The sequence below is a fragment of the Suncus etruscus genome, chromosome 9, assembly GCF_024139225.1.
Source record: "Suncus etruscus isolate mSunEtr1 chromosome 9, mSunEtr1.pri.cur, whole genome shotgun sequence".
In the NCBI taxonomy this organism is placed as follows: domain Eukaryota; kingdom Metazoa; phylum Chordata; class Mammalia; order Eulipotyphla; family Soricidae; genus Suncus; species Suncus etruscus.
In genome coordinates this window covers 95,589,782-95,615,564 of record NC_064856.1, presented here as the reverse complement: position 1 = coordinate 95,615,564, position 25,783 = coordinate 95,589,782, and the positions used below count along the sequence as shown (strand labels likewise).

The following is a 25,783-nucleotide window of genomic DNA, read 5'->3' as shown; positions in this document are numbered from 1 at the left end:
ATTGAACCCGGGTCTGTCCTGAGTTGGCTATTTGCAAGGCAAACACCCTACCCATTGTGCTGTTGTTCTGACCTCCCCCTCTCCCCCCCTCCATCAGGTTTACAAGATATTTTAAGGGACTGGAAAGATAATACAGAGGTTAAGACACTTACCTTGTATTTGATGATCAACCCTGGTTTGATCTTTGATACTGTATATAGTTCCCCAGCTCTGCCAGAGGTGATGTGTGAGCTCTACTGGGTTTGGTCCAAACATAAAAAAAAAAAAAAAAAGAGACAAAAATTACTTTTAAGTAAGTTTAAGTTCAATATGTACATTATTCAGAGGTAAATAATTGTTAGAAAGTCTAGGGGCCAGAGTGATAGTACAGCAGATTGGGCACTAGCCCTGCATGTGGTGACCCAGATTCAATTCCTAGCACCTTATATGATCCTCTGAGCCCTTCCAGGAGTCATCCCTGAATGCAGAGCCAGGAGACACCCTGATCATGAGAGGCAGAATTGGGGAGGAGTGGTGGGTGAAAGGGGAAGGAGAGGGATGACCTATGAAATGTGTTCTGACCCTGGTGCATGATGGGACATACACATTTACTTACTGGCTGCTCATGGCCCATTGCCTGTATTTTATGGTTGTGAATGATGTTATAAATATCCAAGTGGCCCTTGGCAGAAACAAAGTGGTTTAAATGGTTTAAAGAGTTTTCTTGGGCCCGGAGAGATAGCACAGCGGCGTTTGCCTTGCAAGCAGCCGATCCAGGACCAAAGGTGGTTGGTTCAAATCCCGGTGTCCCATATGGTCCCCCATGCCTGCTAGGAGCTATTTCTGAGCAGACAGCAAGGAGTAACCCCTGAGCAAAGCCGGGTGTGGCCCAAAAAACAAAACAAAACAAAACAAAATAAGTTTTCTTAACTTCTGATTATTTTTTCCCCTATTGGGGTTGGGTGGGTTGGGTTACACCTGGTAGCACTCAGGAATTATTCCTGGCAGACTTGGGGGGACCATATGGGATGCCAGGATTCGAACCGGGGTCCATCCTGTGTTGTCCATGTGCAAGGCAAACGCCCTACCTCTGTGCTATCTCTTTGGCCCTTCCTCCCCAATTTTTAGGAATGCTGACATGCTACTCTACTTCTAAGTTAAATAGGTAGAAAAAAATTTAAGTTAAAATATAACTAGGAAAAACAGGCTTTTGCTTTAGGAGAGATCTAAAATCATATTTAAGATCTTATTCAGGGCCGGGAGAGATAGCACAGCGGCGTTTGCCTTGCAAGCAGCCGATCCAGGACCAAAGGTTGTTGGTTCGAATCCCGGTGTCCCATATGGTCCCCCGTGCCTGCCAGGAGCTATTTCTGAGCAGATAGCCAGGAGTAACCCCTGAGCACCGCCGGGTGTGGCCCCCCCCCCAAAAAAAAAGATCTTATTCAAATAAACAGGATAAAAATGGGAAGAAGGGCTGGGGTATAGCTCAAAAGACTCAACTTCAATCAATCCCTGGCTCTCAAAGGGTAGTGCTACATTCCTTAAGTAGCAGTGGAGTATAGTCCTGGATGAGACATGGCAGTTCTGTGCATAGCTGAAGAGGTATATGGGCTGGCTTGAAAAGAATATGGTGCTCACTGTAAAGCTGAAAGTGCCTGATCCATTGGCAGATCACCTCATATACTGGATTCTCCTGCCTTCTTTAAACTTGAGACCTATAACTCTCCAGTTTACCCTGTGTGATGTTTCAAATGTATGATCAAGTTGTTATGTATCTCTTTAAGGCTAGAATGTCCTAGATGTATTCTCCCACTCTAGACTCTAAGTAATCTAGGTCAGAAGTGGTCTGACTCAGCTGTTTATTTGTTGGGGGGCTGGCTCAGTGTTGAGGGGTTGCTCCTCGAGGTACTTGGGGTAACAGGTGGTACTGGAAAGTGAACCTGGGTCTTTTCCTTTGTAACACAGCTCACTAGCCCTTTGAGTTCTCTCCCTGACACTCAGTTTTGTTTTAAGAATGCAGAATAATTCTTACCTGGCAGGGGCGATTCCATGATCACGAAGGTGGTTTCCCCAGGGTGAGGCTCGCCCATTGCACTCCGGGTGTGCTGACCCCTGTGATTTCCCCACATGTGGGAAACTCGACTGCGTAATTTATGGTAGTGGGGGACTGCGTGTGCACTCTCCCCTGGAAAAAAAAAAAGAATGCAGAACAGTGCCAAATATGAATTTACTTCTGAACAGGTGCTTTCATGACCAGATTAAAACTGTATGTTTTAAATTCCTATTGGAAGTATTTTGTAGAGGGACTGGAATGGTGGCACTAGAAGTAAGGCATCTTCTTTGCAAGTGTTAGCCTAGGACGGACCGCAGTTCGATCCCCGGCGTTTCATATGGTCCCCCCAAGCCAGGAGCGATTTCTGCGAACTTAGCCAGGAGTAACCCCTGAGCATCAACAGGTGTGGCCCAAAAAGAAACAAACAAACGAAAAACAAAGGAAGTATTTTGTAGAGTAATGCTCAAGGAAGAAACATTAAAATTTTATTGTCATTCAATACAAAACTTTTAGTTCGTATCGGAATAATAAATATATTTGAGAAATTTCTTGCCCTTTGTTGAAAAATCAAGTATTTTAACTATCCCAATGTAACTTGAATATTTACTTTTATGTTTGGCATAATGACCCAGAACTTTTTATAATCTTTACAGCTGCAGTGAGAAGAGGAGTTTCTTATTTTAAACAGAGGCTGAAGAAACTACAGAATTAGCAAAGAAAGTGGAGACAGTAGAGAATGGAGTTGCAGACTCTACAGGAGGCTCTTAAAGTGGAAATTCAGGTTCACCAGGTATGTTGCATTATTGGCTTCTCCCACATCTTATTATTGAGTAATGGATAAGATCAGTAAACAGACCCATCTCTAGTTTTTAGCACAGTTTTTAATCATCTTTCATAATGCTGTATAAAAGACATGTCATTTGTCTTTTATTAACAAATTCATTCATTCATTCATTCATTTACTTATTTATTTTGACTTTTTGGGCCACATCCGGTGATGCTCAGGGGTTACTCCTGGATATGTGCTCAGAAATTGCTCCTGGCTTGGAGGACCATATGGGATGCGGGGGGGAGGGGGGGGGGAGGTCAAACTGTGGTCCATCCTAGGTTAGTACATGTAAAGCAAATACTTTACTGCATGTGTCACCACTCTGGCACCCATAGATGTTTTTATTTATTTATTTATGTATTTATTTGTTTTTGGGTCACACCTGACAGCATTCAAGGTTTACTCCTGGCTCTATGCTCAGAAATAGCTTCTGGCAGGCTCAGGGGACCATATGGGATGCCGGGATTTGAATCACCGTCCTTCTGCATGAAAGGCAAATGCCCTGCCTCCATGCTATCTCTTCGGCCCATTGATATTATTTTTAAGAATAGAACTTCAGTGAGTGAGCCTGATTTCCATCCCAGAGAAAAGAACTGAAAATGGCTTTTTTTGTTTGTTTTTGTGGTGCTGGGAATGAAAAGAGATTTTTCATAAACAAAGGTATTTAACTTGACCACTTACTCTGAACTTTTATTCATAAGCAATTTTATGCCTTTATTCTAGTCTTTAGTGAGAGTGGTATTGCTTTCACAGGTATTTAAATTTCAGATTTGTTGATTTTTATTTTTTTCTAAAACTATTGATTGATGGATTGGTTTTTGAGCCACACCCAGCAGCACTCAGGAGTACTCCTGGCTCTGCTCTCAGAAATTGCCCCTGGAAGGCTGGGGGACCATATGGAATACTGGGAATCGAACCGGGTCCCTCCTGGTCATTTGCATGCAAGGCAAATATCCTACCTCTGTGCTGTCTCTCTGGCCCGCTCTTGATTTTTATTTATTTATTTTTTTGTTTTGGAGGGAGCATACTTGGATGTATTCAGGGCTTATTCCTGACTCTTTGGTAAGGGTACCCCTGCCAGTATTTGGAGTACCATTGGGTTGCTAGAGATCAAAATTGAATAGGCCACATCCAAAGGCAAAAACACCCTGTCTTATATACTATATCTCCAGCCTCAGATTTCTTGAATTTTACCTCAGTCACTAGGCTAAACAAAATTGCTTATAAGTTATACCCCTAGATTATGTTGTAGCTCAGTGGTAGAGTGAATGCTTTACTATGAGGGCCTGGGTTTGATTTCCCATCAGCTCCTTATGTGAAATTTTTTTTTTTTTTTTTGGTTTTTGGGTCACACCCGGCAGTGCTCAGGGGTTACTCCTGGCTGTCTGCTCAGAAATAGCTTCTGGCAGGCACGGGGGACCATATGGGACAACGGGATTTGAACCAACCACCTTTGGTTCTGGATCTGTCGCTTGCAAGGCAAACGCCGATGTGCTCTCTCTCTGGGCCCTTTTTTTTTTATATATATATTTCTATATTTTTCATATAGATATTAAATATAGTTATAAGACAAAAATCTAGGGGCTGGAGAGATAGCATGGAGGTAAGGCATTTGCCTTGCATGCAGGATGGTGGTTTGAATCCGGCATACCTTATGGTCCCCCGAGCCTGCCAGAAGCGATTTCTAAGCATAGAGCCAGGAGTAAGCCATGAGCACTGCTGGGTGTGACCTAAAAAAAAAAACAAACAAACAAAAGACAAAAAAATCTATTCTTTAATAACAAAATAATTAATATTCATTAAGCAGAATGCGACTGTTTCATGTTTTTTATGTTTATTGTTTTGGGGCTATAGCTGGTTGTGCTTAAGACTTAGGGGACCATTTATGTAGGTTTTCTTGCCCTGTTTTTTTAGATTGAACCTGGGTTTACCATATGCAAAAGAGAGTATCCTTCTATTTCTTCATGTTTTCTAGAAAATGACTTGATTCTCATACACAAACACATGTACATGCTTTTTACATGAAGTGCTTTTTTTGTTTTTTGATCCATACCCAGTGATGCCCAGAGTAGAGTACTGATTCTACCTTATACAAAGTACTCTTGTATATTCATAAATCCTTGCTGTTGGGATTGGAGAGTATAGTATAGCTGGTAAAGTACTTGCATGCAGACCTGGGCTCGATCTCTGGCATATCATCTGGTCCCCTGAGCACTGCCAGGAGTAATTCCTCAGTGCAGAGCCAGAAGTAAGCTCTATTTTTATCCAGGTGTGGCCTAAAAACAACACAAAGAGAGCACAAATAAAATTCTTGCTTCTGCTTTAAATCTTGCTAAACTGTTGCTCAGCAGTACTCCTAGAGTTTGCCATGAACAAATGGACTTCTCTGTGTGTGGTGAATTTGCTTTTATGATAACATTAAGAAGTATAGTGTATTGAAAGTAATGCTGTTTTGGGTTTGGAGCAGTAGTATGGATATGATGCTTATCTTGCATGCCTCCAACTGGAATTGATTCCCAGCGCTCCATATGCCCTGTCCGCCAACCCCACCAGAAATGATCCCTGAGCACAGAGCCAGGAATAAGTCCTTGAGCACTGTAATGTATGGCCCAAAACATTTTTTAAAAAAAAGTAATACAGGGCCCGGAGAGATAGCACAGCAGCGTTTGCCTTGCAAGCAGCCGATCCAGGATCAAAAGTGGTTAGTTTGAATCCCGTTGTCCCATATGGTCCCCCGTGCCTGCCAGGAGCTATTTCTGAGCAGACAGCCAGGAGTAACCCCTGAGCAACGCCGGGTGTGGCCCAAAAACAAAAACAAAAAAAAAGTAATACACTTTAAAATTTTTCTGGTCTCTCCTTACTAATGATAAGAGGTAAAAACTTATCTTTTCTCTGAAGATACTTTTTGTTTGTTTGTTATATTTTTTTGGTTTTGGGCCACACCCGAGAGAGCTCAGGGGTTACTTCTGGCTCTGTTCTCAGAAATCATCGCTCCTGGCAGGCTCGGGGGACCTATGGGATGCTGGGGATCAAACCTGGGTCTGTCCTAGGTCAGCAACATGTTAGGCAAACACTCTAACACTGTGCTATCTCTCTGGCCCCCTGGAAGTATTTTAATACGTGTTGAATACATGAAATGACTGGCTTTCAAATTCACCCCTAATTATTACATGTCATTGCATGCAGTTATGAAATTTTAATTAAATTAATTAATTAGGTTTTAGGGCCACACACAGTGGCACTCAGGGATTATACCTGCTCTGCACTCAGAAATCACTCCTGGCATGCTTGGGGACCATATGGGATGCCTGGGATCGATCCTGGGTCTGCCGTGCTATTCTGTCGCTCCAGACTCACAGTAATGAATTTTTATATGTTAATTGTTAAGGTGTTCTAACATAGAAAATGATAATTTTACTTTAATTATTTTTAGAATACTATTTTTGGATTTTTGTTTTGTTTTTGAGTCACACCTGGTTGTGCTCTGGGCTTACTCCTAACAGGTTTAGGGGGCCATGTGGGGGCTAGGGATTGAACCCAGGCCCAGGTGTGTGCAAGGCAAGTGCCTTACTCACTGCACTATTTCTCCAGCCCCTAGAATACTATTTTTGAAAAAGTTAAATATCAATAGTAAATTCAAATGACATGCCTTATTTATATATGATGATGTTATTCTGATTGGATATGATCATATCAAATTCAGGGATGTCAGAAATGACAGGCACTGGTTATTAGGCCGAGATCAAAGCCAGATCATGCATTTGATGGAATATTGGGACAAAAATCTTTTTTCATGCATTTTCAGTTAGGGAATGAAATTAGGAATAACATTGAGCTTACACAGTGGAAAGCCTGTTATGAGATGACCCAATATTCCTCTAGTGGAAGGAAAGAATTTTTTTATGAACAGGGAGAGAGGGCTAAAAAGTAGTGACAGCACATGATTGATGCTCCATGTATGCTTATGTAATAATAACTTGTGGATATCTTATCTTTTTGGGAAAATTTCCCCTTTTACTCACTTTGTTGATTTGTTTTTATGTGGATTTGTGAAAGCCATCTTTAAACTTTGAATATTTGCTTGGAATATAGACTAGCATAAAGAAGAGAGAAACAAACTTTTTCAGTAAAGGACCTGCTAATAAAATATTTATACTTTATGAGTCATTTATGATCCCTGTCACATCTACTCTGCTCTGTTGCTGTACAGACAAAGCTGCCACAGATACTATATAAGTGAATGGGACTATGTTCCAGTAAAAATTTTATTTCCAAAACAGGTTGTAGGCTGGACTTGCCCATTGGCAGTGGTTTGCAACTTTTAGTATAAAGTATATTGGCATAAAAATCACTTCACTTGGGGCTGGCGAGATGGCGCTAGAGGTAAGGTGTCTGCCTTGCAAGCGCTAGCCAAGGAAGGACCGCAGTTCGATCCCCCGGCGTCCCATATGGTCCCCCCAAGCAAGGGGCAATTTCTGAGCGCTTAGCTAGGAGTAACCTCTGAGCATCAAACGGGTGTGGCCCGAAAAACCAAAAAAAAACAAAACAAAACAAAACAAAAATCACTTCACTTTTGCTGTAGAAAATAACTTTGACAATGCCTTGTCAGCTTTAAAGTCAGTAGGGATTTGGATGATCTTATTCAGTTGTACAACTTGTCCTGTCCTGCCTCTGTTTTCTAAAATGTAACTTATAGTTAGAAAAGTTTATTTCTGGGGCAGGAGCCATTGTATAGCAGGTATGACATTACCCATGTTTGATTGTTGGCATTCCATATGGTCCCCTGAGACTGCCAGAGTAATTCTTGAGTGCAAAGCGAGGAGTAACCCCTGAGCATCTTCAAGTGTGGCCCCTAAACAAATACCAAGAAAGTTTTATTTTTTCCAGAACTAGAAAGTATATAATATAGTTCCTTCAGTATTTAAGTCCCATGTTATGGAAGAATATAATTTTCAGCTCTAAATAAGCAAGGGTTTCTTTGTTCTGTTTTATTTTGGGGCCATAGCTAGTGATGCTCAGGAACCTTGATCTGCACTCAGGAGTTACTCCTGCTCTGGGAATTATATGGGGTACTGAGGAACCAACTTCTATCAGTCACGTGCAAGGCATGTTCCTACTCACTGTACTATCACTCTGGCCTCTAAATAAGCAGCTTTTGTTTTTTCTGTTTTTGTTTTTGGGTCACATCTGGGCAGTGCTCAGATGTTATTCCTGGCTCTAAGCACAGAATCGCTCCTGGCAGGCTCAGGGGATGCCAGGAACCGAACCCAGGTCCATCCTGACTTGTGCAGGGCAAATGCCCTACTGTTGTGCTATCTCTTTGGCCCCTAAATTAGCTGTTTTAAGACCAAGGATATAGAGCCCTTATTTCGCATGCTTGTGATCTGTGTTTAATCCCACATAGCTTCCTCTACTCCAAATAAAGAGCAGTTTAGTATAGTTCCAAGTTTCTGATAACCAAACCAAGGTAATCCAGGGCTCTTTTAATTAAAAAGTATAACTAGCATTTAGATTGAATTTGTAAAAATTCACATGTATAAACCTTGTTTTCCAATTTGTCGAGCTCTTAAAATTAGTGTACTTATTTTACACATGAAGACCAGGATCCTGCTGTCATATATAATGTAGATATTCAGTTTTTGCATTTTAGATCATATGGTTTACAACTTTAGCTATTCCATGTAATGTGTTAACACTCCATGAATTTGTGGTTTTTGGGTCTCACCCGGCAGTGCTCAGGGGTTACTCCTGGTTCCATGCTCAGAAATTGCTCCTGGCAAGTACGGGGGACAATGTGGGACGCTGGGATTCGAACCGATGACCTTCTGCATGAAAGGCAAACGCCTTACCTCCATGCTATCTCTCCGGCCCCACTCCATGAACTCTTATGTAGTAATAACTTGTGGAAATCTTAGCACTGGAAGTAAGACCTGTGACCAGTTAGGATAAATGTCAGAAGTCATTTACTATATCAATGACAGATGAATTGACAGAGAGGTTGTGATATATAAAAAGTAGATTATATGACTGAGAAAGGGTGAAATCTTGCTGTTTTTCTCAACTTGGACGGAACTTGAATGAATGTTAAGTGAAGTAGATCTGAGGGCGAAGAACAAATATCAGATGACCTCACTCATCTGTGATATGAAGAGAAGCAAAACAGAATAATGACAAAACCCTTGTCCTTTCATTGCAGAACTGAGATTACCAAGGAGTGGGGGGAAGTGGGGTGGAGAGGTAGAAGTGGACTAGAAGTGACATAGAAAGTCACATAGGGGCTGGAGTGGTGGAGCAAGCAGTAGGGCATTTCCCTTGCATGTGCTGATCTAGGATAGACGGCAAGCCAGGAGCGATTTCTGAGCGCGTAGCTTAGAGTAATTCCTGAGTGTCACCAGGTGTGGCACCCCCCAAAAAGTCAGATAGGGTCTTGAACACTTTGATGGGGTGAGGTAGGGTTGCAGTGACCTTGTATAGAAAAACCATTGAAGTTAACATTGTTGTAACTATGTTACCGCAATACATACATACCTATTTACTCACTTTAAAATTAGTAAACCTTGGGCCCGGAGAGATAGCACAGTGGCGTTTGCCTTGCAAGCAGCCGATCCAGGACCAAAGGTGGTTGGTTCGAATCCCGGTGTCCCATATGGTCCCCCGTGCCTGCCAGGAGCTATTTCTGAGCAGACAGCCAGGAGTAACCCCTGAGCACTGCCGGGTGTGACCCAAAAAAAAAACAAAAAACAAACAAACAAACAAACAAAAAAAAATTAGTAAACCTTGTAGCATAACAGATCTAAAGTAGCAAATATAAGTTGAATTTTAATGACCTGTGAGAGGCAGGCACCATTATAGTAGCAAGATAGGTAGCTGACTGCTTAGTATGAGGTAGCCTGAATGAAAAATTAAAATGTAGACACAAGAACTTTTTTTTTTTTGGTTTTTCGGGCCACACCCATTTGATGCTCAGGGGTTACTCCTGGCTAAGCGCTCAGAAATTGCCCCTGGCTTGGGGGCACCATATGGGACGTGGGTCGCGATCTTTCCTTGGCTAGTGTTTGCAAGGCAGAAACACCTTACCTCTAGCGCCACCTCGCCGGCCCGACACAAGAACTTTTAGAAACAGTTTCAGACCTTTGTCAGAAGAATTCCATTATGTATATTATATTATGTATAATTTTTTTAATTTAAAATATTTCATAGAAGCCACACTGAGTGGTGCTGGGACTAGGGACCTCCTGATAGGACTCAATGCAGCTGTGCAGGCCTGATGGTTTAGTGCGGGAACCACTCCTAGAAGTATTTTGGTGGGAGTATGCAGTACTGGGGATTGAATTTGTTACTTATACATGCCATGCATCTGCTTCTTTCCTTGGGCCACTGCCTCAGTCATTTTTTGTATTCTTTATAGAGTTGATATAATCATATCCCTAAGTATTCAACAATAATGACTTTACCAAATACATATTTTAGAAAAATTTTATGATAAAAAATGTTAAAGTGAATTCTCACCCAAAAGAGTAACAGGAAGAATATTAAGTTTTATGAGAAATTTCAGAGAGGGATATAGCTCAGTTGGAAGTGTGCATACCTTACATAATTTACATGGCAAACAGCTCATTGCCATTGCCAAGTACTTTTAGGAATAAACTTTCTAAAATTCACTTATTGTTTAAATCTTATTCCTGGTTATTGTCACCTGTGGGTAGCAGTGCATTTGGAAATTTGGTTAGGATCACTGTTATCTATTTATTTTCCTTAGATTTTGATTTTTTCCAGTGAAGTTTTTTCTCAGTAATTACTCCGTTAGCACTCTCCTTCCCATGTGAACCCTGGTAGGTCAAATTTTGCATTCTTGTTCTTCTTACTTTCAAACATTCAGCATCACTGCTTCACTATGTCCTTCCTCCCTTGTGGAGAAGATCATGGCAAAGACTCATCTGACAGTAGGCTCCTTCTCTGGGAAGAACTAATCCAATAAATACACTTCTTAAATCTGTGCTTTCCAATACACAAACTGGTTTGTTTCACATGATAACTGCTTCTTTCCAGGCCTTGTTGTGGATTCTAGACCAGTGTTTCCCAGCCTTTTTCTGACCATGACCCCTCCAACCTTGTTTTCTATTTTCTGGCCTCCCCCATTCTATGTGGACTAGAATCAATCTCTCTTTCTCTCTCTCTCCCTCTCTCTCTCTCCCTCTCTCTCTCTCTCTCTCCCTCTCTCTCTCTCTCTCTTCTCTCTCTCTCTCTCCTCTCTCTCTCTCTCTCCTCTCTCTCTCTCTCTCCTCTCTCTCTCTCTCCTCTCTCTCTCTCTCTCCTCACTCTCTCCTCTCTCTCTCTCTCTCTCTCTCTCTCTCTCTCTCTCTCTCTCTCTCTCTCTCTCTCCTCTCTCGTTTGTTTTGTTTTGTTTTGTTTTTGGGCCACACCCGGGCATTGCTCAGGGGTTACTCCTGGCTGTCTGCTCAGAAATAGCTCCTGGAAGGGGGGTGGGGGAACCATATGGGACACTTGGATTCGAACCAACCACCTTTGGTCCTGGATCGGCTGCTTGCAAGGCAAAGCCGCCGTGCTATCTCTCCGGGCCCATCTCTCTCTCTCTCTCTTTTTTTTTTTTTTTGTGATTATTACCTGTGAGCCCCTTGTAATATCCAATGAGCCCAGAAGTGGTCATATGGTCCCTGCTTCAGAAATTCTGCTCTATACAATGACAACATATTAAAGGGATGTTTGACTTTTGAAACTTCTAGCTTATTTAATTTATATTAAAATCCTTCCTTTTTCAAAACTTACATCCTCCCCACTGCTTATCTTAAGATTAGTTAAAAGCTGGAGCTTTTCATTAACCTCTTGAATAGAAAGTAGTTCTTGAGTATGTTTGTTTTTGTTTGTTTGCTTGTTTGTTTTTGTGCCACACCCGTTTGATGTTCAGGGGTTACTCCTGGCTAAGCGCTCAGAAATTGCCCCTGGCTTGGAGGGATCATATGGGACGCAGGGGGGATCAAACCACGGTCCTTCCTTGGCTAGTGCGACACCTTACCGCTAGTGCCACCTCATTGGCCCCATGTTTGTTTTCTTGATTATTTTTTTTAATGTTTTAGTAACCTTTATATGGATTAAAGAGTTTTTAGTCTATTCTGATAGTGGTGTGGCCCAATTATTTTGATTGGTTTTAACGCTATAATTTGGGCCAAACCTGATTCATCATAGTGAATTAATATGTAAAACTGATGACTTTTTTTTTTTTTTTCTGTTTATTACCAGAAACTGGTTGCTCAAATGAAGCAGGATCCACAGGTAAGATACTTCTTTTATTCATTTAATTTTAAAATTAAATAATTATAAAATGTATTTTAATTCTTAAGTTTAGAAAACATTCATCTCGAATGACATTAACTTGTTTTGATTTTATATTAATTATTTTGAAAATTTAGGGGGAAATTGAGGTTGAATATTCTCCATAAAGCTTAAACTTTAATTCTCTAATCATAAGTACCCAAAGTTAGAATTTGTATGGCTTTCCGTAGGCTTAGAATTATTATGTCCCCAAGACATTCTTCTTATTTTTTTTTTTTTTAGTTTTTTGGGCCACACCCATTTGATGCTCAGGGGGTTACTCCTGGCTAAGCCTCAGAAATTGCCCCTGGCTTGGGGGGGACCATATGGGACGCCTGGGGATCGAACTGTGTTCTTTCCTTGGCTAGCGCCACCTCACTGGCCCCGACATTTTTATTTTCTTCTTGTAGTTTCTTTTTTTCTGGTTTTTGGGTCACACCAGCAGCGCTCAGGGGTTACTCCTGGCTCTATGCTCAGAAATCGCTCCTGGCAGGCTTGGGGGACCATATGGGATGCTGGGGTTTGAACCAATGACCTTCTGCATACAAGGCAAACTCCTTACCTCCATGCTAACTCTCTGGCCCTCTACTAGTAGTTTATTTTTCTTTTCTTTTTTTTTTTTTTTTGGGGGGGGGTCACACCGGCAGCACTCAGGGGTTACTCCTGGCTCTATGCTCAGAAATCGCTTCTGGCAGGCTCTGGGGGACAATATAGGGTGCTGGGATTTGAACCACCGACCTTCTGCATGAAAGGCAAATGCCTTACCTCCATGCTATCTCTCCGGCCCCTACTTGTAGTTTCTAATGTAGAGTATTTAAGTGCTTTATCTATGTTTAGTGTAAAATTTTCAGAGTAAGGTTTCAGAGAGATAGTATGTACAAGGCTTAGACCTTGCTATGTATGTAACTTAACCTGTTTTAATCTCTGGCACTACTTAGTTTCCTGCCCTCTGCTGGGAGTAACCCCCAAATACTACCTGGTGTGACTAAATGCCCACCCACAAAACTTTTATTTGTTAAAATGTTTTTTTTTGAAACTTATCTTTGAAAGAGATTTTTTTTGGGGGCGGGGGATCACACTCGGTAGCTCTCAGGGGTTAACTCTTGGTTCTATGCTCAGAAATTGCTCCTGGCAGGCTTGGGGGATGATATGGGATGCTGGGATTCGAACCATTGACCTTCTGCACGCAAGACGAATGCCTTATCTCTGTGCTATCTCTCCGGCCCCCTGAAAGAGATTTTTCAAAAGGGTTAAAAAAAATCCTTTTATAACAGTCCAGGATATGTTACTTTTCCTTTAAATTCTCATGGAGGTTTTTGACTTAGCTATTTCATTTTCTATCTGTGCAGAGAAATATTCCTGAAAAGTTAAACTTGCTTTATGGTGGTTATAATAATTGTTCAGGCATTGTCTCTTTTGCATTCATTAAATAGTGGATCACAAGTATGAAAGTATCAAAAACTCTTACGTTTTCTTTCCTTTACTTAAAATTTGATCACTTTATAGTTTAGCTTGTAAAACGTATTGTACATGCCTCATACAATTCATTCGTTCTGTGTGCTTTGGTATTTCGCACAACTCCTGCTTCACTGTCCAGCTACTATGAGAATTATCTGTATTTTGATTTATTTAAAAATATACCATAATTTAAATAAGATTATGGAACCAAGAGACAGTGGAACTTAGATTAAAAGAGTGTTTTCCCTTGGGCCGGAGAGATAGCATGGAGGTAGGGCATTTGCCTTGCATGCAGAGGGATGGTGGTTTAAATCCTGGCATCCCATATGGTCCCCCGAACCTGCCAGGAGCGATTTCTGAGTGTCGAGCCAGGAGTAACCCCTGAGCACTGCCGGGTATGACCCAAAAACCAAAAACCAAAGAAAAAAACACCCAAAAAACGAGTGTTTTGTACTTAATTTGGTAACCTGTTATCAGCAACTGAAACTGTAGATAAGCCAGAATTTCTGATACAGATGGTAGTCATGTAAGACAGCAGAGCTAACCTAAAGAATCTGAGGAAGTAGTCATTTATTAGATCTTGTAGGTAATATGATTAGAGGATCCTGATATCAAATATGCTTACTAAAAAGACCACATGGAGAGTATGTGAGGGAGAGGACTGTGTTTCAGCCCTGGCAGAAGACATGGGGGGGGATGAACTGAAAGAACTGCATATGAAACAGTAAGAAAAAGCAGACTCATTGGGTGGTGGTCAGTCTGTTAGGCTACTGGCTCCCTTAAGTATTTAAAATGTTTAATTTTGGGTCGTTTTCCTACTTGAGCCAAAGACAAGTGTGCTCTGTGTCTCATCTAAAATCATATTCGTTTTTGATTCCTAGAATTTTAGAACTGAGAAAGTGCCCTGGTAGTCAGCGTGTTCATTTGAATGATGTAGTGTTGAGGCAGTTGCAGCACTGACAGATTTACAAGTCTAGGCTAAAATACCAACTGTACTCTACTAACTAAGGGAGAGGTCAAATAGGAAGAGTCTCTTATCTTTATTGATAATGCTGTTACGCATGCAGTGCATCCAAACTTATAACTTGTATTTTTCTGCTTTTATCTGATTAGTGGAGCTTTAGGTTTTCTGTCAAATAAAATCTCCTTTTACTATTTTAATGGGAAGAAGTACAATTACAACCTAAGGTGCTAAGATATTAAAGTTCTTATACTTTAGAACATTGCAAAGTTGCTGTCCCTGATCTAGTGTTTAGGAGCCTGCATTTAACATCTGTGCATTAAGTAGTGATAATGGGGCTTATTCTAATGCATGAAAAACTCGATTGACTAAATGCTTAAGGTTGCTTCATCATTTGTAATACAGTATATGTATAAAGACTTCTGCTACTATTCTGTTAACAAATGAAATATCTTTCTCACAGATATTTTTTCTTTCCAATCAGAATGCTGATTTAAAGAAACAGCTTCATGAACTCCAAGCCAAAATCACAGCTTTGAGTGAGAAACAGGTAGGGGAAGGGGGGCCATATTTTTAACATTGTGTTCTAAAGATATATCTGCTGGAGGCTTCTAGGAGAACTGCGATTTTTTCTCATGTGTGAAAATAAGTGTGGGCAGCCAGACTCAGTTTTAATTTTGTTTGAGTCCTGTTTATCTATTTTTATTTTTGGTTGAAATCAGTCTTTAGAGTATCCCTTGAGTATATGTTACTGGCAAACATCTAAAAGCAACGTGGCAGGCTGCTGTTAACTGTGTTAATTAAACTCTATAGTTTACCCATGGGGAGAGAGGGGGTAAAGAAAGTTAGTGGGAGTATGTGATAAAGAATCTTGTAGTTGTAGAATATGCCTTGTTACTGGTTTTAAAGACTTGTGATGACATTTAACTTAATGTGCATGGAGAAAATGTTTGCAAATAGATTGCTTTAAATATAAGCTTCCTGTTCTGATTATATTTATTATACCTTTTTGTTATTATTTATTAATCTTGAGCAACTATAAAAAACCAAAACTTTGTTAGATTTTTGTTAGATTTATTCTGTATAGGGAAAGAGAAGAACATTTTGCTCTTTCCCAAGGATAGCTGGTTAGTGTTTTCTGGAATTTCTTGGTTATTAACCTCCAACCACTTCACCAATTCAGGCAGCTCCTGCCACCAGGTGGAGTGTGACAATTGATAGAGTTCTAAGTAAATGTATATGGTAATCTGACAAAGCATTTATTTTCTTGTTTCTTTTCTACCACCATCCCTCTGGTTAAAAGGAGTGATTGTCTTTCTGAGAGTAGGTGAAAGTGTGAACTACGCAGATAATGTGATTTGCAGTTTATATTTTGTATTAGTGTCATCTTATTGAAGAATTTTGGCTACATAGTTCTCAGTAGTTGAATTTTTGTTTTATTTTTTTTAAACTTTTGTTTAATGAAATAATAGCAGTGAGAGTAATTTATTCCTGCAGATTTTTGGTTGTATTTTATTGTGTTTTCATTGAAATAAGACGGAAATAAACTGTGAGAATTCCGTGGAATGGAACAGATACAAATTGTTACTGTTTGAGAATAGATTGTTTTTCCCTACGCTGAGTTAATGACTCCTTTTTCTTTTCAACTTTTTTTTACCTCCTGTTCTTACGTTTCTACTTTCCCCATTCTATCATCTCCAAATACAGCGGATTCCAAACCAAAATTGGGAGGTGGATAGCAGGGCATGGTGGAGACAAATTGTAAAGAAAACATAAACAGAATTTGTTAGTATGTATTTGGATCTGAAAGTGATTCAGTTCTCTAAAGTCAGAATGATGTGCGTTAGCGAAAGTATTCTAGCTTTAGAATTCTGTTAGTGCTGAGCTTCCGTATAGTTTCAGGGTTAGTTTGACAAGATGCCAATGAATGAGTCATTTTTGCTGAAAAATTCACGTGTCCCAGCAGGGAAAGAAGGTGAGAACTGATTAGTGGAAGGGGGGTGGGGAGGGGTTCCACAAAGTCAAGGCTAAGACTATCCAGTTGGAGAAAATGGGACACTAGAAAAATTATATTTATTTGAAGTGTTTGTGAAAACTGATAATAAAGGTCTTGTTTATTTCTGTAACTTTAAGTCTACAGGGGCCAGAGAGATAGCATGGAGGGAAGGCATTTGCCTTGCATGCAGAAGGACAGTGGTTCGAATCCCGGCATCCCATAGGGTCCCCCCGAGCCTGCCAGGAGCAATTTCTGAGAGTAGAGCCAGGCGAATTCCTGAACGCTGCTGGGTGTGACCCAAAAACCAAAAAAAAAAAAAAAAAAAAAATTTAGGTCTAGAATTTTTCAAAGCGTGTTTAACATTAGGAAAGCTTTAGTATAAAAAAGAACAGGAGTTAAGAAACTGCAGTGCAATTTGCCTAATTGTTATAACAACCTTCTTTGATAGAACAGAAAATATATCATTTTTATGTAGGATAGAAGCACAGCTATAAAGTTCAAAAGCTGGTCCTTTTTTGGACTTAATTTCACCATGAAATATTGATATATTATTTAAATAGTTGGTCTTTCTTTGAACTTAATTCCAACATAAAACATTGATTTGTGGCTTAAATAGTTGTACTTTAGAATAAACTTTTAATGCTGTATTACTTGCTTTTTTTTCCCTTAAGGAGTCTCTAATAAAACTTAACTGGTTTTCCCTCTATTGAAACTTAAAAGTAGGGACCAGAGCAATAGTTACAGCAGTACGGCACTTGAGTTGCATACAGCTGACTTGGGTTTGATCCCCATCATTCCATATGTTTGGTCCTTTGAGCACCACCAGAAGTAATTCCTGAGTGCAGTAACCCTGGAGCATCACTAGGTAGACCCCAAAACCAAAAATAATAAAGGAAACCTAAAGTACTTTACTCTTATAACTAATAGATTAACACTAATTTGGGGGGGGGTTAAAGACTAATTCAGAGAAAGTCAAGATTCCAGAATTTAAAAATATTAAAATACCCATTGTCATTGTCATATTTGCTTTCATTCTTTTTTACAGTCATTTTTCTTTATTTACTTAGATATTTAGTTTTACAGGAATATGTGCATATATTTTATTTTTATTATGAACAATGATAGTTACTAATTTTTTAAAACTTCATTTAAATATTGTAGTTTACAAAGTTGTTCATAATACAGTTGTTTCAGTCATTCAGTGTTCCGAATATCAATCCCACCATCATTGTAACCTTCCTTCCATCATTTGTCCCCAGTTTCCTACCCACCCTCCAAGGATTTATTTTGTATTACTTATTGCAACAAAATGGTCAGTACAATTATAAAAAAATAGTTTAGCAAAAGAAAATTTGTAAAAATTGTTATATCTCACAGTGGGGTTATTAAAGCCAATGTCTGAGGATTTACTGGGCTATTCGTTGCTAGTTGAGCTTCCTGTGTTCTTTTTGCTTATTGAGCTTAGTGGGCTTCTATGATATTTTCCCCATCTAATTTGCTGTGCTCCTACTGGGCTATCAGTACTGTGTAATTTGGAGGTATTGCTTAGCCGCTTTTGTGACTGCATACCCAGGAGCTCCAGGATCTGTTGAACAGGGATGATTCTCAGCCCATTCCACTCCCAAGGGTGCTCAGTCTGAAGACCTGTGTATCTATAGTTTTATTGGCTTGACTTGGCATTTCTCCCAAGTTAAGTCATGAAGCTGTGAAACTGGGCTATGGGATGTGTGTGTAGCTTGCTAGGACTTTGAGCAGTAGAGGGGGTAGTCTCCACTCTGAGGGAACTTTAGAATTTTTAGCCCCCAAATCAGTGTACCTGGAAGTTTCATCAACGTGGTGTCTCTTCAGAGATTACTCATGAAGCATTGAAGTTAGGCCATTTGTATGGTGGTGGCTGTGGGGTATGGGTATGGCTGCCAATGGCTTTGGCAGGGTGAGGTCTTGGCTGAGCTGTTTACATGGTGGTGGCTGTCACTAATTCAGTATGCATTACTGTCTTCTTCTTCTTCTTCTTCTTCTTCTTCTTCTTCTTCTTCTTCTTCTTCTTCTTCTTCTTCTTCTTCTTCTTCTTCTTCTTCTTCCTTCTTCTTCTTCTTCTTCTTCTTCTTCTTCTTCTTCTTCTTCTTCTTCTTCTTCTTCTTCTTCTTTCTTCCTCCTCCTCCTCCTTCCTTCTCCTCCTCCTCCTCCTCCTCCTCTTCTTCTTCTTCCTTCTTCTCCTCCTCCTCCTCCTCCTCCTCCTCCTTCTTCTTCTTCTTCTTCTTCCTCCTCCTCCTTCCTTCTCCTCCTCCTCCTCCTCCTCCTTCCTTCTCCTCCTCCTCCTCCTCCTCCTCCTCCTCCTCCTCTTCTTCTTCTTCTTCTTCTTCTTCTTCTTCTTCTTCTTCTTCTTCTTCTTCTTCTTCTTCTTCTTCTTCTCCTTCTCCTTCTCCTCCTCCTCCTCCTCCTCTTCTTCTTCCTTCTTCTTGTAAGCACTACTGTCTTTTCTTCCTTCTTCATTACTACTACTACTACTACTACTACTACTACTACTACTACTACTACTACTACAATCTTTGGTATATCATCTGTTTTATTCCTAAGGACTAATTATAAAATGGCATACTATGTTTGGATCGTTAATGAGTCGCTTTCATCGGTAAAACAGTGAATTTTACTGAATTTTCATTTAGAAGGTTCCAGTTTTTCTAAATCTCAACTCACGGTTTCTGAATTAGAAACTCTCTGTGGGACACTTGAAGTCAACCTCTGACCAACAGTTTAGACAGTTGTAACTCAAAATATCCCCAGGCTGATTAAATAAATTACAAGTGTGTAGCCTCGTGGACTGGCAACAGTGTGTGGACTGGCAGTTGAAAACCACTGCAGTAGCCATTAAAAAATCATGGCTTATAAAAAATACTTTAATGACATAGGAATGTGTTTGTTTATGGGGAAAAAGCACACCCAGCTTTACGTGCGTTAGAGTCTTGTTGTTAGATATATTGTAAGCATATATATGTATTTCAAACAATGTCAGTATATTATATGTTGTTGGAAGGCAATGTGGGGTTTTTTTTTTTTTTTTGCTTATGTATATATTCTAAATTTGTACAATATTTTCTTTTTTTTTTCTTTCTTTTTTTTTTTTTTTTTTTGGTTTTTGGGCCACACCCGGCAGTGCTCAGGGCTTACTCCTGGCTGTCTGCTCAGAAATAGCTCCTGGCAGGCACAGGGGACCATATGGGACACCGGGATTCGAACTAACCACCTTTGGTCCAGGATTGGCTGCTTGCAAGGCAGACGCCGCTGTGCTATCTCTCCGGGCCCTGTACAATATTTTCTTAACCAGAATGAAACAATTTAAAAAGGGAGCCAGAGTGATTGTACAGCAGGTAGGATACTTATCTTGCACATGGCTGACCTTGGTTTGATCCCCAGCATCCCATATAGTCCCCGAAACATTACCAGGAGTAATTCCTGAGTGCAGAGCCAGGAGTAATCCCTGAGCATTGTTGAATGTGGCCCCCAAACCAAAATAATAGTAATAATAATAATAATAATAATAATTTTAACCACAAACTCTGTGAGGAATAATTAGCATAAAAATGCATATGGTCAAAGAAATCTGACCATTTTATTTAATTAAATAGATTAAAATCTGGGTCAGCCACATAAAGAGAACTGCCCTGCTTGCTGCACTCTCCAGCCTTAATCTTGACTATTTTAAACACTAGTAGCACTGAAGTATAGATGTATCTATTAATTTAACAGAGTTCATTCTCATTCTACTCTCATCTACCCTTCCTCTTTCTGTTTTGTTTTTGGGTCACATCCATTGATACTTAGAATTTACCCCTGGTTCTTCAGGGATTATTTCTGATGGGGTTTGAGGTGATAGTGATTGAACCCAGACTGAGCCACATGTAAAACAAGCACTACCCATTGTACTGTCTCTCTGGCACTACCCTTTTTCATTTTTGACATACATATATACTCATTAAATAGATCCAGGTTTCTTAAACTTCTTCCACTCTCGACCCCTTTCTACCCAATAAATTTTTATGTGACCCTAATCTAAAACAGGTTAAGAATAAAACATTTACTGACAGTAAATGTTAGAGAAATTTACTTTAAAATAACACCCACTCTTAGGGGTTGTTTTAAAGCCAGTTTAAGGAGTTGGGTAGTAGAGATTACTCTTCTGTTAGAAATTGTACTCAGTTGAATTTGTGCTCTACTTTTATTCTGATTCATATCTTTATATTCCAAAGTTTGTGGCTTGTTCCTGGAGTAATTCAGACTTGAGCCACAGTTGAAGCATCTTAGATTTCCAGTTCTAGAATAGCTTGCCACCCCTCCTCTCTTTACCTGTTACTCTTATGATCAGGCATCAGGCCACAGCTTAATTGTTAGCTTCCTGAGTGCAAATATCTCCCTGAAACCGTTTCGTGGTACAGATTTGCTGTTCCTATTATAACCTCCCATTGAACTCTTCATTTTTCTTTCATAGTGCTGCCATTTAGGATATAGGTTCAGCTATGATTGACTCATAACTCAAAAATCAAAGTGGCCTAAACAAGATGGAAATTCTCAAGTGAAAGCTTTGTGAGTGAGGGATGGTGATAGTTGTTCCATAGTCTTAGGGGAACCTACGCTCCTCCTATTCTGTTGATCTGCCATTCTCAGCGTGAAGCTTCCACATCATGTTCCAAAATAGCTGCTCCATCTGGTAAGGATGGGGAAATCAACAGAGAGCAATGCCCTTTCATTTAAAAACTTTTATAGTACACTTCCAGTTCAGTGCTATTGGTCAAAACACAATCATTAAACCCCAGCTATGTACAAGGAAGGCTGGGAAGTGTAGTCTTTTTCAGGTACAATTTAGAAGACTCAGGTACTGAGTCAGAAGAGAGAAATAAATATTGGGATAATTAACCATTTCTCCTGTGATAACTTATTATAGATTGTAACTTATATATTTTGTTATTTAAAGAAATAATCTTTCTGAACCAGAGCCATAGTACAGTAGAGGGGTTAAGGTACTTGTCATACACATGACTGAGTGTTTGGATTGCCTGCACCACATAAGGTTCCCCAGGCACCAGTAGTAAGTCTTGATGTGACATTCAAAACAAACAAAACGTTTTGTTTTTTTTTTAAATCTTGCTAGACTTAGAAATTAGAGAACATACTATTTTATTTGCTTCTTTATTCTGAGTGTACTATTTTCTCCTTTATTCCAAGAAAAATATTTCTTATAATATTTAACTTATTGCTGGGCACAGAAAAGCATTTGTATTTCTTGTTAGGTTTTCGGTTTATTTGTTTTGGGGGTATTGTTTGTTTGGGGCTTTTACCCACTGTGTTCATAGTTCACTCCTGGCTCTCTGCTGTGGGGCCACCCCTGGAATACTTGGGGGACCATATTGGGCATTGGAGATTGAACCTGCGTTGTCCATGTGCAAGGCAAGTACCATATATACTCAAATATAAGCCGAGTTTTTCCGGCACAAAATTTTTGTCGAAAAACTCAAATCGGCTTATACTCGGGTCATACAGGTGACATTGGCATGCACCGAATCAAATGTACAGTCTCCAGTCATCTTCAGCTGTCTGCTGGAGGGGGCGGTGCTTCAGCTCAGTCCACAAGTCACAGCTGAACTGAAAGGTAGGTGGCTGAACTGAACGGTATGCCACTGAACTATTCAATGGCACATTTAATTAAGTGAAAAGCCCATTAAAGGCAGTAAAGTTGTGTAAATGAATGTTTATAAATCCTAATTCTTTATAATCAGGGGTTTTGGAGTACAAGAATTCAGGATTTTTAACCATTTATTTACAATGCTTTACTGTATTAAAGTGGTTTATTCACTTTATTAAAGTTGCCATTGAATACTATGGGTTAATGTGGTATGTTAATGGTATACAGTATATCAAATAATCATGTATTATAAATGTAATCATGTATTTATGTATTTACTGATTCCTCAAATGTGTAATTGTTTTGGGTATATATTTTTATTTTTAAAATTTATCAATGGCAGCTGCATTTTCCACCTTGGCTTATACTCGAGTCACTGTTTTCCCAGTTTTTTTAGGGTAAAATTGGGGGTCGGGGTCGGCTTATACTCATATATGGTAAGTGCCTACCTGCTGTACTATCTTTCTAGCTCAAGCATTTTTATTCTTTTTTTTTCTTTCTTTTTAATTTTTTTCCTTTTTTTCTGTTCTTTTTCTTTTTAATTTTTTAATTTTTTTTAATTTTTGGATCACACCTGGTGGCGTTTGGGAGTTACTCCTGGCAGGCTTGGGGGAGGGGACCATATAGGATGCTTAGATTCGAACCAGGGTCCATCCTGTGTTGGCTCTGTGCAAAGCAAACATCTTATTATCACCGTGCTATCACTCTGGCCCCCAAGCATTTTTAAAATTTTAATTAATTAATTAATTAATTTTTGGGTTTTGGGTCACACCCAGCAGTGCTCAGGGGTTACTCTTGGCTCTACACTCAGAAATCGCCCCTGGCAGGCTCGGGGACCATTTGGGATGCTGGTATTCAAACCACCATCCTTCTGCATGCAGGGCAAACGCCATACCTTCATGCTATCTCTCCGGCCCTAAGTATTTTGATTCAGTTTGTTTGTTTGTTTGTTTTGTTTTGTTTTTGGCCACACCCATTTGATGCTCAGGGGTTACTCCTGGCTAAGTGCTCAGAAATTGCACCTGACTTGGGGGGACCATATGGGAATCCGGGGGATCGAACCGCGGTTCTTCCTTGGCTAGCTAGCGCTTGCAAGGCAGACACCTTACCTCTAGCGCCACCTCACCGGCCCCTTGATTCATTTAAAAAAATTTTTTTTTGTCTGCCCCGTTCACAATACAGGCCAGGCAAAGGGCCTGGTTTGAGGTGTATATGAGGAGCATTTACTGTACCTCCTCTTTCTATACAGTCAGTGTAAAGAACACAGCCTGTGGTAAACATTGGGAGGCCTTATCTTTTCTTTTTCTTTTCTTTTCTTTTTTTTTTTGATTTTTTAATATATATATATAAACCCTTCACCAGTGCATCATTCACCAATATCCCAAGTGTCCTTCCTCCCCACCCCATACTGGCCTGTACTCTAGACAGGCTCTCTATTTATTTATTCTTAAATGATCTTATTCACTTTATCTTTTCTGTGATAATTCTCTGGTAATGTTTTCTTAGTTGTGGCTCTTGCTTTTGTGTTTTTTAAACTTTACATACATAACATAAAAGTGTTATAAATAGCTTAAATTTTTTTCGTGTTCTTGGAGAACATGACTTTTAAGTTGAAAATATGTACTGATCTGGCTATCTAATAATTTATTTAACCATTTTATTATGTGATAGTGTGTTTACACCTTTTTGCTCTTACAGATAGTGCTGTTTAGACACCATTGCATATTATTTTGTTGTTGCTTTAAAATAAATTCTTAGGTGTGAGGTTATTGGGTGATTGGCCAGTCAATGGCATAACAGTTCTCTGTAACGAATTGGTGATTTATTGAGTGACTTATAATACTGTGTTTATTTTCACACTGAATTAACAAACTACCCAGGGTTCTCCTGATCTTGGCTTGGCTAGGCAATTCTGTTTCAGATTGTGGGTTGTCTGAGACTGCTTCTGGGCTGCATGTTGGTTTAGATCTACTTCAAACATGTTTTGAAATTGAGCATCAAGAGACAGTAGCTGGGGGGCCGGGCGGTGGCGCTGTAGGTAAGGTGCCTGCCTTACCTGCGCTAGCCTAGGAGACGGACCGCGGTTCGATCCCCCGGCGTCCCATATGGTCCCCCAAGCCAGGAGCGACTTCTGAGCGCATAGCCAGGAGTAACCCCTGAGCGTCACCGGGTGTGGCCCAAAAACCAAAAAAAAAAAAAAAAAAAAAAAAAAAAAAAAAAAAAAAAAAAAAAAAAAAAAAAAAAAAGAGACAGTAGCTGCCTGGGACATACTTATTTCATGGTTTATCACCAGAGTACAAGAAGCAGGCTAAAGTACCATTATACATTTTCCATCTCTGGCTAGCATCAGGTTTCTGACATATCATTAGCCTAAAAAAGTTATGTGGTCTGGCCTTTCGAAGTTACATAACAAAAGGTATAGAAGTATAATTTTATAGTAGAATATGAGTAGGTAAGAACAATAATCTATCTACTATAGTTTGTCAAAGGGTATAAAGCTATATATATATATTTTTTAAGTCTTTGCCATTTATTTTCACATAATGTTCAGAAAATGGTCAGTTTAACAGCATATATGAGTACTTATCTACCACAGAAATATTCCATGTTTGCATGAATAAAACACTAGCTAATTTGAAAGATCTGATGCTATCTGAAGGTTTATTTTTCATGCCATTTTATTAAGGTACAAATATTCCATTATTTCCAGAGTTAACTTTTGCTTTTATTTCACTCCCAACACTTTTTTTTTGATGTTGTTTGTGATTTGTAGGCCATACTTGTCAAATTCTGGCCTCCTATGTCCTCTAGTCTCTGGAGCTATGTCTCCAGCCTCTCCAATTTTTCTTAATACTTTTGTTTGTTTGTTTGTTTGTTTTGGGGGCCACACTTAACAGTGCTCAGGGCTTACTTGGCTCTGTGCTCTGGGATCACTCTTTGTGGGCTTGAGAACCCATGTGTGGTGCCAGGATTGAACCCTGGTTTACTGACTGCACGCAAGCAAGCACCTTGCCCACTACACTGTTTCTCTAGTCCCTTCTTGTTTAGCTTTTTTATTTGTTTGTTTGTTTGTTTGTTTTTGAGGCCACACCCAGTGTCACTTAGTGGTTACTCCTGGCTCTATGCTCAGAAGTCACTCCTGCAGGCTTGGGGGCCCATAGGGGATGCCAGGATTCGAACCGGGGGAGGGGGGGACCATTCTGTGTTGGCTGCGTGCAAGGCAAATACCTTACTGCTGTGCTATCGCTCCGGCTCCTAGTCCCTTTCTTAATACTTTTAAAAAGAGAAAGAGTTCTTCATTGTCTAAAAGTCTCTGTTATTGGTTTGCTTTTTTGACTCTGCATTTAAAAATTGTGGCTTCTATTTTTTACAAATTGCTGGGCCTAATATTAAATGAAACTTTTCTGGATTTAATAAATAGTTGCCACTTATAAAACCATTCACAGTTTTAAATTTGAGCATATTTTAGTAGAATAGATTCTGAAGCCTTTGGGAGAGAA

At 39.7% G+C, this 25,783-nt stretch overlaps 2 protein-coding genes and 2 non-coding genes across 4 annotated transcripts in view; 3 read left to right on the top strand and 1 right to left on the bottom strand.

The window, feature by feature from the left end:
* The window catches only part of PEX16 (peroxisomal biogenesis factor 16), a 561,216-nt gene that overhangs the window by 339,516 nt on the left and 195,917 nt on the right, over positions 1-25,783 (top strand). The gene's annotated exons all lie outside the window — the stretch shown is intronic.
* PHF21A (PHD finger protein 21A) overlaps positions 1-25,783 on the top strand; it is a 252,309-nt gene that overhangs the window by 49,767 nt on the left and 176,759 nt on the right. Inside the window, exons 5-7 of the mRNA XM_049779629.1 lie at positions 2,686-2,822; positions 12,120-12,152; positions 15,095-15,160. Of these exons, the coding sequence (XP_049635586.1) occupies positions 2,769-2,822; positions 12,120-12,152; positions 15,095-15,160 (153 nt within the window). The 5' untranslated portion in view covers positions 2,686-2,768. The remainder of the gene's footprint in view (positions 1-2,685; positions 2,823-12,119; positions 12,153-15,094; positions 15,161-25,783) is intronic.
* LOC126019896 (U1 spliceosomal RNA) lies at positions 2,004-2,167 on the top strand. Its single transcript, XR_007499507.1, has one exon. It is a non-coding gene; the product is annotated as a U1 spliceosomal RNA (small nuclear RNA).
* On the bottom strand, positions 23,440-23,573 carry LOC126019366 (small nucleolar RNA SNORA51). The gene has a single exon (XR_007499091.1). It is a non-coding gene; the product is annotated as a small nucleolar RNA SNORA51 (small nucleolar RNA).